General features: G+C 40.9%; 1 protein-coding gene across 7 annotated transcripts in view; it reads left to right on the top strand.

The window, feature by feature from the left end:
- The window catches only part of epha7 (eph receptor A7), a 102,043-nt gene extending 86,951 nt beyond the window's left edge, over nt 1-15,092 (top strand). For 2 of the 7 annotated variants that reach the window (XM_074616422.1, XM_074616424.1), the window contains exons 9-17: nt 158-213; nt 2,861-2,986; nt 3,416-3,601; nt 4,629-4,690; nt 4,924-5,133; nt 7,377-7,592; nt 11,571-11,764; nt 12,398-12,553; nt 14,540-15,092. In XM_074616422.1, coding sequence (XP_074472523.1) covers nt 158-213; nt 2,861-2,986; nt 3,416-3,601; nt 4,629-4,690; nt 4,924-5,133; nt 7,377-7,592; nt 11,571-11,764; nt 12,398-12,553; nt 14,540-14,654 — 1,321 coding nt within the window. In that variant the 3' untranslated portion in view covers nt 14,655-15,092. The remainder of the gene's footprint in view (nt 1-157; nt 214-2,860; nt 2,987-3,415; nt 3,602-4,628; nt 4,691-4,923; nt 5,134-7,376; nt 7,593-11,570; nt 11,765-12,397; nt 12,554-14,539) is intronic. The other 5 variants (XM_074616427.1, XM_074616428.1, XM_074616423.1 and 2 more) reach the window with 3 other exon arrangements.
- The last annotated feature ends 1,180 nt before the right edge of the window (nt 15,093-16,272 follow it).

A 16,272-nucleotide genomic window follows, 5' to 3' on the forward strand; every position in this document is an offset into this window, starting at 1 on the left:
TTGGGGTTCACGGCTCCTGCTGCTCAGCTTGGTTCCTACCGGAGATTTGTCATGCGCGGCGTTAGCTGCCGCATTAAAATTCTTGTAATTTAGAGCGTTCATTTCCTCGGCACAATCAGTTGATTCTGCCTCTCTCTTCCTCTCCCCCCTTGTGCAGGCACTGCGGGTACAGCAAAGCTGATCAGGAGGGAGACGAGGAGCTCTACTTCCAGTGTGAGTGCCTGCATTCATCAGCACACATAACGTACACATGTATGTGCACACACACACACACGCGCATAGACATCTCAATCACTGCATACTGAGCAGGAAGGGTGCCTTAAAACCCATTAGCGCCCACAGGCATGAGCGTTTGATCCCGGTTCATTTGATTTGAGTGAAAGCTGGGACCAATCGGGCTAAAATCTGCTGCTGATTGGCTGCACTCAGTCTGTGGAGATGAAGAAGTTTGGGAAACTACAAACGCATGAATGTGACAGCTGTCAGGGAGGGAGTAGAGGGTGACCCGTGAGGAAGGAGTGTTCTCTTAAAAAATAAAAAAAAGAAGCGATAACTCAGGTGGTTTTAGTGAGCGACAGAGTTTCTGGTGTTTGCTCCGTTGAAGGGGCCTTCTATCAGTAAGAGGGTATTTTTTTAACACTGATACACCACCCCTAATGATGCCCCTGGAGATCCAGCTGCAGACAGCTTCCCCAAGCAGAGCCGTAATGATCCACGCTGTAGGCGAACTGCTGATTTGGAAACAAAGGGTCAGGGGTTGTCACGATGTGTACGGCTAAAGCAGAGGCAGTGCCGGTGAGCCCAGGTTGGCCACTGCTAAGTATCTGACAGATCCACCCCAGGTCCCACCTACTGAAGCAAAAAAAAACTGGGAGAAAAACACAAACAAGGCTAGTGTCTGGCTTAATGGAGCGATCCGCCGTGCAATATCAAATGACGAGAGGCTGCCAGGGCGGAGGAGGCTAGATAGCGCAAAATTCAACATGTAGACCCAATTTGTCTGCCATGTAGCAGCGAGGAAGTCCCGATAAGACATCTGCTATCAGATCCGCTGACATCTCGGATGGACGAAGCAATTATGGGAGCAAGTGGAGGGAAATCTCAGCTGCCGGCGTCCCCTCACTGGAACACAATGCATTTGTTGTGTTTACGCCATCGGATCGGCCACATTGCCTTTTCCTTCCACACACATAAATAAGTGCTCTACTCTGTTGTTTCTGGCCAGCGTTTATCAGCGTATTATGGCTGTAGCAGCTCATTACATTTTAAAGTTGACAGGTTATATTGTTATCAGTGGAGTTTAAAATGCGTAGTGTAATCACCCCCATGAGTGGTGTGTTCACTTAATAGTGCATAAAACTGTAATTTGCTGTTAATTTGTTCAAAATGTAAACCCCACTACCCCATCTCTGGCCTTACTCTAACCTTGTTTGTTTTCCTTATTCGTTACAAACTGCTCACACTCTCACTTCATGGGTATTCATGAACTCTTCTCACATTAGTGTTACTGGGAAAATTACTGGAGCAGTGTCCTTTTTCTACTTTAGCTTTGTATTTATATTCAATTCCATCTTATTATGTTTCTAAGATCTGAGAATGTTACACAAAAACATTTTTCCCAGCACTAAGTAGTGTCTGCAAAAAAAAAATATTTGGACGAAAAGAAATGCTGCGAGAATTTGAAACTAATCAGCAACTAAATACCGAACTGTAATCACCACTGAAATCTTAATGTTGAAATGTATTTATAGCATTGAAATATTTTACTTTGAAAATCTATCTGAATGTATGTAGTGTGAATTTCAGAAGGCTGTATCAATTGGTGCAATTTCAAATTTTCAGTATATGCTCTATATTTTTAGGGTGAACTCAGAAAATTCAACTTTACCAGATTTAAAATTAGATTTGAACATTATAGCTGGACAAGCAATCGAGCCTGAACACAACTGATCACACTTCTGTCCTATCAGGCCAGTCACTCATATTACAAAAAAAAGATGAGTCACTGGAAACACCGTACGCTTGAATCTTCTATCTTAACTCCTACTAAAAGAATTAAGTACTTTGATTCAGAACTTCAAATTACCTTCTGAAAATATCAAAGAGGGGGATTTAAACCACATAAATCCAAGTTTTCAAAGTAAAAGCTATAAAGTGGAATTAAGATGTCAACATTAAAGGGGACATATCATGCCCAATTTCAGGTTCCTAATTGTATTTTGGATTTGTCTTAGAACGTGTTCACATGCTTTAATGTAAAAAAAAACACATTATTTTAATCATTCTGTCTGTCTGAATATACCTGCATTCACTCTACATCTGAAACACTCTGTTTTAGCGCCTGTCTCTTTAAGCCCCCCTCCTGAAAAAGCCCAGTCTGCTCTGATTGGCTTGTGAGAAAAAGCACTGAAAAAGTGTTTCATGATATGTTCCCTTTAATTATGTAAAGGTAGTTAAACAATGAAGTTGTCAGCTATTTGTAAAATTCAAATTATTACAGAAAACATCTACTTGCTGTTGGATTTTAAAAAATGTAGCGAAACAACCCCCTCTGTGACATCAGGTGTCAATAGACCACCAGGCATGATAAGTATATGAACCAGCGTGGCCGGTGAGCCAGATTATTCTTCAATGAGGTAGTCTCAGCTGCAGGGAGGTTAAAGGTCCAAGGTTACTCAAATCTTTGCTTCCCACTCCTGATAGATTTCCCTGTGTGAGAACCCCCTTTTTGACACCGGCCACTGTCTGTTCAGCAATTCCGTCTGAACCACTGGTCTTAGTAATCGTTTGCCTGTCAAGTGCCCGCCGGTGCGTAGCGTGCATATTTAATCATGACAGTAATCCTCTTACCTTTCTACAGTTAAATTTCCAGGCACCAAAACCTACATTGACCCTGAAACCTACGAGGACCCGAACAGGGCTGTCCATCAATTTGCCAAGGAGCTGGACGCCTCCTGCATTAAAATTGAGCGGGTTATTGGAGCAGGTGAGCCCATTCTGATTCTCTCGCTGTGTAGTCACTCCGTGCTCTCATATATCACGCTGACAGCCAGATATTTACACCTTGACACAGCTTTATGCATTGTATATTGATAGTGCTATTGCAAAGGGGGGGGGAAAAGTTCATTGCAATTAACGTGTGGGCTGGTGGAGGCAGTCACAGAGATCTTCCCACAGCTGAGAAATTGCTGCCACATGGGTTTTACAGAGGCGGTCAATGACAGTGTCTGTGCATCTCTAGCATGTCTTATTATAGGTCCTGGTTACACTCCCCTGAGTATAACAAGATGTCGCACTCCAATTTGTATTCCACCACTGCACAGCTGCTTTGTCTCAAAATACACTAATAAATTTGTCATTGTGAAGTTTTGTTTTTTTTAACCACCTCACTCATGAATGCTTCATCCCCACACAGGAGAGTTCGGGGAGGTGTGCAGCGGCCGGCTCAAGCTGCCTGGAAAGCGGGACACGTCGGTCGCCATCAAGACGTTGAAAGTGGGCTACACGGAGAAGCAGAGGCGGGACTTCCTGTGCGAGGCCAGCATCATGGGGCAGTTCGACCACCCGAACGTCGTGCACCTGGAGGGAGTCGTGACGAGAGGTAATCGCTAGGGCTGTTAAAGTTAAACGCGATAATAACGTGTTAACGCAAATTCGTTTTAATGCCGCTAATTTCTTTAACGCAATCGATCTTTCGGAGGTTGTAGCGGGCTCAGTTTTAAAGCTAGAGTGAAGATACTGGCATCATATGAAACTACAAAACCTAAGGAATAAGGATAATTAACGCTCCAAACTTGCACTAAATTTTGGCGAGGAAAAACTGGAATGGCCTTTTTCAAAAGGGGTCCTTCGACCTCTGACCTCAAGATATGTGAATGTAAATGGGTTCTATGAGTACCCACGAGTCTCCCCTTCACAGACATGCCCACTTTATGATAATCACATGCAGTTTTGAGCTAGTCATAGACAGCTGTTGATTTTGCCACGTTATGATTTGAACATATTTTTTTATGCTAAATGCAGTACCTGTGAGGGTTTCCGGACAATATTTGTCATTGTTTTTTATAGTTAATTTATTTACAATAATAAATATACACATACATTTGCATAAAGCAACATATTTGCCCACTCCCATGTGGATGATAGTATCAAATACTTGACAAATCTCCCTTTAAGGTACATTTTGAACAGCTGAAAACAATATGGGTTTAATTTGCGATTAATCGCGATTGGATATTTTAATCGATTGCCAGCCCTAGAAATCACACTTGAAGGTGAAATGAAAGTGTGAATTCGGCGTTTGAGATGGTTTAAAAATCCCGTAAGATCGGTTTCATCGAAGCGCATTTAGCTTTGGGAGGTAACGGTGCCGTAGTTAGAGTGACATTATATCTGATTAAATTAGCCACAGTCCTTGTTTAACATTTTCTCATTTAGACACAGTAATAAAAGGAACAGATGGTAACCTTTAATTAAAAGCCCAATGAAACACGCAGCTAAAAATAACTCGGAAGCAGTTTCGGCATAGTTGTTTTTATTGTGGAACATTTTGTAAGCAAAACAAATTCAGGTATCAATGAATCATCTTATTGATCTTATTGTTCTGTCCGTCTTTGTGTTCCGTATAGGAAAGCCGGTGATGATTGTCATCGAGTACATGGAGAACGGCTCATTAGATGGTTTCCTCAGGGTGAGTATCACCTTCGAAAGCGCAGGAGGCTCAAAGCAGCATCTTTTGTAACTTCTCTTTGCTTTTGCTAGAAAGTGTCCCAGAGAGCAGGCGGTCTGCAGTAGGATCTATGCATCGCATACATATCATAAATCTTGTGCTAGAGCTGCTGCAGTGCTGTGACCTACATTTTCCCCTCATGGTCAGTGAAGATGGCTGAACTTGCCTGTGTTTTTTCTCTCTGTGCCGCGCAGAAACACGACGGTCAGTTCACAGTCATCCAGTTGGTGGGGATGCTGCGGGGCATAGCGGCGGGAATGAGATACCTCTCCGATATGGGATACGTCCATCGAGATCTGGCTGCGCGAAACATCCTTGTCAACAGCAATCTCGTATGTAAAGTGTCTGACTTCGGCCTGTCAAGGGTGATAGACGACGATCCCGAGGCTGTCTACACAACAACTGTGAGTCAATTAAAGTGCTTGCTCTCCCTACCCAGAGCCCTGTCTGAATCCTCTAATCAAGTCACAGCCGGTGCATGAAAATAGAGCAGAAGCACTGGTGCACGGCCAAGTAGTCCGCACCATTTTTAATATGTGAAACAAGATATGTTTCCATACAACTCTCTGACAATTCAGCCTTTATGAAGAGTTCATAAGTTGTAACTGATGCCTTATTTATGGTTAGTAAATCATTTACTAATGCTTTATAAATCAGCCATAAGCCATTAATAAGAACAAGTTCTGGGTTGCCAGGTTGGGGAATCTCTCTGCTAGGTCATAATGTGTGCACTGTCAGCACTGACTAATACACTTACAAATGCAACATTTAGGTCATGGACATTTTGCATGCAAGCATCAAATTCACAATATGAAACAACAGCATATTTATACGAGAGCCACGATGAACAACCAATCAGATGCTGAGCCAAACCAAAATCAAAAAAGAGATGCACAACATTAGTAACTAAATGTCAATAAGATCCTTAGGATATCATTGAAAGATGGAAATAGATGCACTACACCACCAAACTACTGTTAAAATCACAATAATAATGCATTAAAGCAAATTTAATGCATTAACACAACTTGCGATATTAAGGAGGTAGCAGGCTCAGTTTTAAATCTAAAGTGAAGACATATGAAACTAAAAAACCTAAAGAATTCATTGGTACCAACCATGTCATACTAGCTAATCGTTACATAGGCTAAATAACGCTCCAAACTTGCGCTAAATTTTGGCTAGGAAAAACTGTCATTTTCAAAGAGGTCCCTTGACCTCTGACCTCCAGTTATGTGAATGAAAATGGGTTCTATGGGTACCCATGAGTCTCCCCTTTACAGACATGCCCACTTTATGATAATCACATGCAGTTTGGGGCAAGTCATAGTCAAGTCAGCACACTGATACACTGACAGCTGTTGTTGCCTGTTGGGCTGCAGTTTGCCATGTTATGATTTGAGCATATTTTTTATGCTAAATGCAGTACCTGTGAGGGTTTCTGGACAATATTTGTCATTGTTTGGTGTTGTTAATTGATTTACAATAATACATATATACATTAATTTGAATAAAGCAGCATATTTCTCCACTCCCATGTTGATAAGAGTATTAAATTCTTGACAAATCTCCCTTTAAAGTTAATTTTGAAAAGTTAAAAAACGTGTGATTAATTTGCAATTAATCACAATTAACTATGGACAATCATGCGTAATCGCAATTAAATATTTTAATCAATTGACAGCCCTAATATACATGCATATGAAATATGGGGAAAATAGTTAGCGATTAAACAATTAGTCAATGGCCGGAAAATTAATCACCAACATAATGTTTTTATAATCAATTTGTCAGTCAAAATGGGCCAACAGATGTGCAGGTCCTGGCTTCTCAGATGTGAGGATCTGCTTCTTTTCTTTGTATATATAAGTGCAAATTTGAGAATTTTGAGAATGTTGGCCGAACAAAAGAAGCAAAAATGGCTCCTTGAGCTCTGATGGCATTTTTGTCTGTTAATAACCCACCGATGAGATAGTACACAACCTTTTTGTTCTTATTAATGAGTAATAATTTTTTTATTTAAAACCTCAATAAATGATTTACTAACCATTATTAAAGTCATCTGTTACATCTTACAAAACCCACAAAGGATGCCTTATTAGAAAGTGGTGGCAGTATTTTTGCTTAAAGGGGACATATCATGCTTATTTCCAGGTTCATACTTGTATTTTGGGTTTCTACTAGAACATGTTTACATGCTTTAATGTTCAAAGAACACATTATTTTTCTCATCCTGTCTGTCTGAATATACCTGTATTCACCCTCTGTCTGAAACGCTCCGTTTTAGCGCCTGTCTCTTTAAAAAGCCCAGTCTGCTCTGATTGGCTTGCAAGAAAAATATATTGTACCTTTGCAAAGGTAGTTCTCAAGCTGTGGACGGTATATGTTAATGGGCCTGCGTGTGACATAGGAAGGGGAGCCACATCTGATTGGCTTATTGAATCACATGATTTCTGATCTAGACAGCCCACAAAAATAACTGACTGGGTTGTCTTATTTCACAGTTTGTGGGTTGGTAGGAACTCCAAATACCCAGATATGGATGTGCACAATACATTGTAATGATATGTCCCCTTTAAGTTTGTGGAATTTCTTTGTGTTTTGACCATGTGTGTAATTGTAAAACTCTCTCTAATTGATGTTTTAGGGGAAGATTCAGGATATAATGAATTTGATCTTTACTCCAGCCACTGACCTGCGTTTTACTGAACAGGGCGGCAAAATACCCGTCCGATGGACCGCGCCGGAGGCCATACAGTATCGTAAATTCACCTCTGCAAGTGACGTGTGGAGTTATGGCATTGTCATGTGGGAGGTCATGTCCTATGGGGAGCGGCCCTACTGGGATATGTCCAATCAAGACGTAAGTTACCGCCTGATATAAAGTCAATAAGTTACTTTGTGATTCTGCTGATGGACTGCCTCATAACCAACGATCATAATCTTTAGTAAAAAAAAGAGTTGGCTTTGTAAAGCGTGCACAGATATGCTCTGATTTTAAAGGGGTACTTTTACTATGTTCTGACATGTTTTGACGAGTTTCTGAACCATAAATCCGGTATTGCTCACAAATAACAAGCTAGTTTAGTTAGAGTGTTCCTACAGTGGAGGTTATGCATTACTTCCAATCTGGGAGAACAACTATTTTACTAACGATCATCTGAAAGGGGGCAAATATTCTCCCCAGATTCATCCCTAATTATCCTCTAATGAAGTCATCCCGCTAAAACATAGAGAATCCCAGACAAAAATCCCAGTTTGTAGCTCTTCTTTGAGGCCTTCTTGCAGGACCCTCACGAGAACAGCTCGCCGGGGACGGTGACCTTGGGTTTAATTAGTTCAAGAAGTCTTGCTATAATCATGCAGTCTGAATCCATTTGAAGGAGGAACAGTTCCTGGAATGGGACACGCATTGAAATGAAGTCCAGAGAACATGGATTTTTGATGCTGCTATTAGTATAAGTAACAGGACTGGAAAACACTTGTCATGCAGAATGCTTTTGATTCGAATGCCTTTTAAAAGTTTATAATTACTTATGGTAATGTGAACCAGTGTGAGTAGCAGTGTTGAACCAATTACACAGCCAGCAGCTCGTGCATATTTTGCAGTTTGCGTTGCACTCGTTTTGTTTTAGACATAGAAGTCAAGGATGTAAAGACATAGATACACTCTGATTTTAAAGGGACACTTAATCAATTTTACACATCAAGATTAGTTTAATCCTCATGCTCAGTACTCAACCTCTGGAACAAGTTATATAATGTCTTCTGTGGCCCTGATGATGTCATAGTGATGTCATCAAGGTTATCTGAGCTTGGACCAAGAGACAGTTTTAACAGAAAGCCTGCGTTACAAACTGTGGAGGTGTGGTGTTCAAAATATATGGTCATTTACCAGTCAGCGAGGGTCTAATGAAAATATGTTGTGGGTTGCATTATGGGAAATGTAGGATCCAGTGCTTTTAGAGCATGCTCGTGTGTAAACGTCAGGATATGTCGGCTTCTGCTGCTTTGATTTTGACCACTTTATTTATTAAATCTATCGCTCACAAACGCCCAACTTTATGGAGTGCAATACAAAATTATAGAGTGCTCCTTTAATTATCCCTTTTATAGGTGTTTTGACACCCGTCAATGAAACATGTAAAATGCCCCCGTACACTCACATACTGCAAGAGAGGAAATTAGTTTACATCTCTCTGGTTGTACGTAAAACATAGCAGGATTAATGTTGGATGTTTACAAAACCTGAACATGAGTCAATGACATGTCATGTTGTAGCTGTATCCCAGAGTAATACAACAATACACATTATTTTAATAGGAGTCACTTTGAATTAAATGAACTCAGTGAAGCACAACGCAGTCAAAACAAGATATTCTAGCTCCGGCAATACAGCTCAAACTGAAAAAAAACGTGGAAAAACAAACACAGCTTCAAAGTCCCAGAACCTTCTCCCACCTGACTGCTGATGCTGTGAAACTCAGTGCAGTACAGCTGGAAAGGAGAATGTGGAGATTTCAGGTTTCTAGTAGGTGTTGTAATTAAATCAGAGAATGTATCTTTAAGGTGCCTTACCATCAAGACAAAGCAAAAGCTGACCCCCTGACATTGCCCAGACTTTTCTTCTTCAAAGAACACATTTACTTTTGAAGTCCCACACTTCTTTTTTACAAATGTCACAAATTGCTATAATGATTGACTCACCCGCAGTTCTCTGAGTGCTGTTGCCTGCCTTCCTGCCAACTCCCACTGAGGGAGTCCAACTGCGCCAGACCACTTGAAGCTGTTCCTTATTGTCGGACACTTGGCACATTTTGATTGATGATAGACGGCGAGTTAGTTCGGGCCGTAAGATTCCTATATGGCGCCCGGTGTTTAGCACCCACAGCATCAGGCCTAAACATTATTAAGATTCTCCGGCGCTCCAAAGCGAAAGCATGCTGATTGCAACAATCAGATGTTAGAAATGCTAAACAAGATGGCCATGCATTAAATGTAGCGTATGTGGTGTTTTGACGCTCTGCTACTTGACAGACATCAATGTCAGAAATTTTTTGCACTTTGTCAAGATGTCAGCAAACATCCTCCGGGGATGCAGGAAGAACGGTATTTGCATTTTTCCCAATAGTTTCAGTGTTTTGACACCTTTTCCCTCCATGACTCATTCTCGTCTGAGCGGTCCTGACAGAAATAGCTGATGAATATATGCAGAAGCGTACACAGCTCCTTATCCACACAATAAAGGACGGGGAGCTAGGGGCTCAAATCAAAGTGTCCGCTGCACCCACTGTTCTCACGGCATTGACTTTTAATGAACTCTGTGCTAAACTGCATGCATGATGCAGAGTGACAATAGATTATGTTTAAAGGCTCTGTGGAAAGATCTTTTCTATTATTTATCAGAGCTGTTTAAATATAGCCTTTTGTTTACACATAAACTCACAATTTAGCCTGCACTGTGGCGTGTAACGTACTAAATATCTACGGTGTAACCATGCCCTTGTCGTGCCTTAAAGGTTATCAGTAAAATGTTGAAATCCATTCTAAAACATGCAGGCAGCCAGTAAAGACGGACAAGGACAAGTAATATGACATGTAATATGATCCTAAAGAGTTGGTTAAAGACCTAGCTGAAGGCAGGAGATTGTTTTCCGACTGAGCCCAAAGAGATGAGAGCTACAATAATCAAGGCAAAATAAAATAATACATAACCTTTTCTTCAGGATCATTAAATGAGAGAAAAGAATAAATCACACAAACTTTTCAACATGACCATCAACCATCAAATGGAAATTCATTAATGTATTACATGCTGGATCTCACATCCTTTGTCTGTTTTTTTTTTTTTTTTTTTAACAAACCACATCCTTCGTCTTGGCCGTTATCAGCTATGATCTATTATAACATCTTGCTCAACAACTTCACTGCTGAGATGTAGGGACACTGTCTATTGGTATCATTCCAAGATCTCAGCAACCAAACTGAAGAATTAAATGTTGCCATAAGCTACCTCATAGAGATGAGTACTACAGGCTGAGGGTCAGGGAATTGGGGGGTTGGAGTTAGGGTGATACTAAAGGCTGATATCAAAAGGGTTTGGGGTTAGGGTGATACTAAAGGCTGATACCAAAGGGTTTGGGGTTAGGGTGATACTAAAGACTGATACCAAAGGGTTTGGGGTTAGGGTGATACTAAAGACTGATACAAAAGGGTTTGGGATTAGGGTGATACTAAAGGCTGATACAAAAAGGTTTGGGGTTAGGGTGATACTAAAGGCTGATATCAAAAGGGTTTGGGGTTAGGGTGATACTAAAGGCTGATACAAAAAGGTTTGGGGTTAGGGTTACACTAAAGGCTGATACCAAAGGGTTTGGGGTTAGGGTGATACTAAAGGCTGATATCAAAAGGGTTTGGGGTTAGGGTGATACTAAAGGCTGATACAAAAGGGTTTGGGGTTAGGGTTACACTAAAGGCTGATACCAAAGGGTTTGGGGTTAGGGTGATACTAAAGGCTGATATCAAAAGGGTTTGGGGTTAGGGTGATACTAAAGGCTGATACAAAAGGGTTTGGGGTTAGGGTTACACTAAAGGCTGATACCAAAGGGTTTAGGGTTAGGGTGATACTAAAGGCTGATACCAAAGGGTTTGGGGTTAGGGTGACACTAAAGGCTGATACCAAAGGGATGGGGTTAGGGTGATACTAGTGTGTTTGGGTTTAGGATGATACTAAATGCTGATACCAAAGGGTTTGGGGTTAGGGTGATACTAAAGTGTTTGGGTTTAGGATGATACTAAATGCTGATACTAATGACTGACTAATCTGTTGTGCATTCTCCAGGTCATAAAGGCGATAGAGGAGGGCTACCGTCTTCCAGCCCCAATGGACTGTCCACCAGGCCTGCATCAGCTAATGCTGGACTGCTGGCAGAAAGACAGAGCCGAACGTCCCAAATTCGATCAGATAGTTGGCATCCTTGATAAGATGATCCGCAACCCTAATACGTTGAAAACCCCAGTGGGAACATGTACAAGGTGAGGAAATAAAACCCCAAATGAATCATTTCAGAGTGAACCTTCATACAATAAAGAATTTGAACTTTTATTTTAGTGCATTAGTGGATGATCCAAAGTGTCCAGCGGATGATTTAGCCTCTGTAGTTCACAGATGAAAGATAAATCCCAGGGGATCGATACCCCAAAGCAGCTTCCATGGCTTTATGGTCAATAGCAGGGCTTTTAAATCAATCTCTGTAATGAGTTCCTGGTACTTTAAAGTGCAGTGGGAACTCCAGACCTCACTCTGACGTTTGTCAGATGAATTCTATTCGCAGTCAGAACATACTTTCCCGAGGTGAGATTGAGAGGTTACAGCTGGTTAAAAAGCATTTTATTATATGGAGACTGTATGTGGTGAATGTAATCAGATTGACAATGTATTGACAGAAATATTTTCCAGAAGCAGAAAGCTGACATGCAGCATCTGTTTGTGAATTTCTTATTGATTGAAGCCTCCAATCAGCTAGTTTTTTCCCCCCTTCTCGCAATTTACTGCACCGCTGGATGCCTTTGGTCGTCGCTTTGTCTCGTCTCCTGCTTGATTGTGTTTTCAGCAGAACGTTTCCTTTTCACATAAGACATAAACATCTTTCTGTGCTCATCCCGCAGACCAATTAGTCCACTGTTAGATCAGAGCACACCAGACTTCACCGCTTTCCGCTCAGTGGGAGAGTGGCTGGAAGCCATCAAGATGGAGCGATACAGAGACAACTTCACAGCAGCTGGCTACAGTTCCCTGGAATCTGTGGCCAGGATGTCAATCGAGTAAGTAGATATGAAGCCCTCAAGTGGTTAGGCATCAGTACAGAGCATTAATGCCAGCCACATTTAGAATGCGATTACACCTACACTTCACTTCCTTCTATCCTAAGCCTTTGGACACACAAGGAACGTCAGGAGCGCGTGGTGGCTGGGTGGCTGCGTGATACACGCGTCGGGCGTTCACACCAGCTATGTGTCTGTTGTTGCTGTCAGCCCTTTCGTTCTACATAGAGTTTGCCTTTTAATGGCCATTTCATTTCATAATAAATATAATTTATATTTATTTTAGACTGAGAAAGGTTAAGAAACTTGGGGTAATTTGTAAATAATAGTAATAATCCACAATTAAAACTCCGTACTATATTCATTCATGGAGCTCTCCAAGTCACTGCATGTTCTAGAACACTGTCCGGCACATTTCAGAATAAAAGCTTTGTGTTAACAAATGAAGGAATTCTGTCCACAGAAAAAAACGCTTGAGGGCTTTTATTTTTAAATGAAAGCAGGAAGTGTTGATTTAAACCCCACACTTTATCAATTCATGGAGCTCTCCAAGTCACTACAAGTTCCACAGCACTGACTGCTCATATTTCAGAATAAAAGCATCATGTTAACAAATGAAGGAATTCTGTCCATAGAAAAAATGCTTGAGGGCTTTTATTTTGAAATTGAATAGGAAGTGTTGATTTAAAAATAAGTCTTTACTTTTTTTCATCTCCGTAACATATTCTACAGATAGACCTCGAAACTGTAGTAATGTTGCTGGTATGATGTCAATATACTGTAAATAGATCACCTTCACTGTCTGTTGTTGCTGTGAGACGCTCCTGAAGTTCCTAGTGTGTCCGGGCTGTAACCTGAGTAAACACATCTACGAGTTTCTGTAACCTACCATACTTTTTCCAATACTGGCCTGGGCCTTTATTTACCCTGCAGAGCAAACTGCAGAGATAACCAGGCCTTCTTTTCTTCCCTGATTCATTACTATACTTATACTGTATATCCTATACATATTTTAGTAAGAAGTCTCCCTGTTCATTGATTTGCTCCGGTTTTAATTTGCTGTAAATGCAAACTCAACACCTCCTCCATGTTTATCTGATGTCTTGATAAATGCAGTGTAATGTACATTTCCACAGCACTAATTCCATCAGTTCAACAATGGAGTCATTGTATACTGACTGCTCTATTACTCAAAGTCTTTCTATCAGAAAAAAAAACTTTTTTCTCACACTAAATATTTCCAGTCTTTTCTAATTTGGAGTTTTTTCATTGGGTGATAAGCTACCCTCAATGACACTCAACACTTACAAGGATGTTTCACATTAAAAGCCTTCTTTGGGCGCAAAGGGTATAGTAGTTCTCCCCTATCCTGGTTGGCTTTTAATGCAAACATCTACACAAATTATTGGAAGTGATACAGTATTCTGTTATATCATATCAAATGAAGTACTCTATTGGTATTAGTATCACTTTAAGGGTGCTACTAATCATTTAAACGATACCCATCCCTGGGTGTGTCACCATGCCATATCAAACATTGCAACATTGCATGCGGTGGGTCCTCATCCTGAGCGTCATGAACTTGTGTGAACTCTTTACTGTTTATTACTAGTTGAAAGCAGCTGAATATGAGTATCAGCCCAGACTGCGGCTTGCCATTGAGTTGTTACTCAGAACTTCCAATGACCATCAGATGTCAACATTCGTCTCCACATCCCCATAAAATGCTCAAGGGTTCAAATAAACTTTCCAAACATACTTCCCAAGAAAAAAAAAAAGAAACTTCAGATCATATTTTTTGCCACATCATCCTTGACATTGATGTTAAAACTCATCATTGAGATTCATAAACAAGCCTGCTGCATTCAGCTGCCTTTTTTGTACCCTTTTACTCACAATAATGAAAAAGCTGAGGCTGTAAATCGCACTTGTTTGGCCCCTCACTGTGGTCCAGTGCATTGATTGATGTGTTGTCCTGTCTTCCAGGGACGTGATGAGCTTGGGGATCACGCTGGTGGGGCATCAGAAAAAGATCATGAGCAGCATACAGACTATGAGAGCCCAGATGCTGCATCTCCACGGCACGGGTGTCCAGGTGTGACGAACTGCGACGACAGACCGCGTCAGACGGGGGCGCAAAAAACGAAAAAAACAGAACTTATCTGGAGCAGTGCCTGGGACGTAACCGGGATTATCGTCAAAGTAAACGGACATCTGTTATGTCTGACTCTTCCGGCTGTGTCTGGAGTGAAATCATTCCTTTGTTCCTCAGTGAAGGATTGTGGTCCGCCTCTTCAAAGGGCACTAAAGGGAGGAAAAGGGCAAAAAACAACAACAAAAAAAGAAACTACCTGGACGAGATGACTTTCTTTTTACTTCCTTTCATTTTTATTTTTTTTAGAAGCGCTTATGAACTCAACCACATATCAAATGGCGCATTGGAAAGGAGTTTTTCACTTCCGTTTCTTTAACTTAATGAATGATTTAAGTGCACACCATGGCTATGGATTTCCTTTAAAAAGAACAAAAAAAACAAAAACAACTTGTCTACTTGCGGTGGTTTCAGTTGTTTCTTTTTCAAATTTGTTAATTTTCTTTTCTTCTGCCACAGTGACGTATTGTGGCACCATGCAGCAGTTTTTTTGACGTTGACAACAGGGTAAACTCTCTTTTATCCAAACAGAGCAGAACTTTTTAGGTGCAGATTCAAAGGTACTTTTCGTGCTGCTGACACACGCTGGACTGTTTGAACTGTTTGCAGTGACTCGTGTTTTCCTTCATGTGCTGTTGAAGTGAAAATGGTATCCTCACACGCTTGTTTGGGTTTTTTGACATGGTTTCAACCTTTCAATTTTTTCTATTAAGGAATTTCCTGATGAGTGCAACACTGAGGAGGCGAATTGTTCTTTGAATCAACAGACTTTTATATCAGAGTAGCAATATCCTTTGTCTTAGTGTTCACTACAGGAAACGCATAACGGTTACTTGGTTATTGAGTAGAATGTTGCAGCACTGTTGAACGGTTTTATTGAATTTGAAGCCACCGCAAATTGTTTTTGCCGTCATTCTGCCTAAAATGTTGCACACACGTGTTTGTTTTGGTGCATTGTTGAGCTGCAAATACAATTTTTTTAGGGTGGATCCAAGAACGTTGTAGACGTAATACTGCCTTAAAATGTGTTAGATTACGTATTGCCACTATTTTAGGCACTTCAATGGCAATGCTTTCTGCATTCATTTAAAGGGTGGACAAGCTCCCTATGTTTTTGTTTTTGTCTTCCTTGTAGTGTGATGTCTTTTTATCTGGAACTTGAACTGGTGAAATCAAGTGCACGGGCACGGTTTAATGCCACGAGTGACACAGTCAGCAAAGAAGAGACGGACTTAAACAGAGCAATAATTACCAGGTCGAAATGGTCCTCACCTGAGATTTTTAAGGTGCTAGGTTTTATCACGTTGGCTGTGCTGAGACAAACCCTTTGGAAAGATTCAGTCACCGCCGGAAAAGGAAAGGAATGTACTTCTTTGACCTAAAAAAACGGTTTGAAAAGTGCTCAGAAAACGGCCGTGCCAAGTCATCAAACGAAATAATCGTGTCGTATTTTGCCGCTATGATATGCTAAACGTTTGATGAAAATCTAACGCGGCGTGGACATGTTGAATTGAGTGGCTGCAGAGATGAAAGAGGCACCATTTGAAACACTAGAAAGGTGCCAGTT

This window comes from Sebastes fasciatus, chromosome 18, assembly GCF_043250625.1.
Source record: "Sebastes fasciatus isolate fSebFas1 chromosome 18, fSebFas1.pri, whole genome shotgun sequence".
Taxonomy (NCBI): Eukaryota; Metazoa; Chordata; class Actinopteri; order Perciformes; family Sebastidae; genus Sebastes; species Sebastes fasciatus.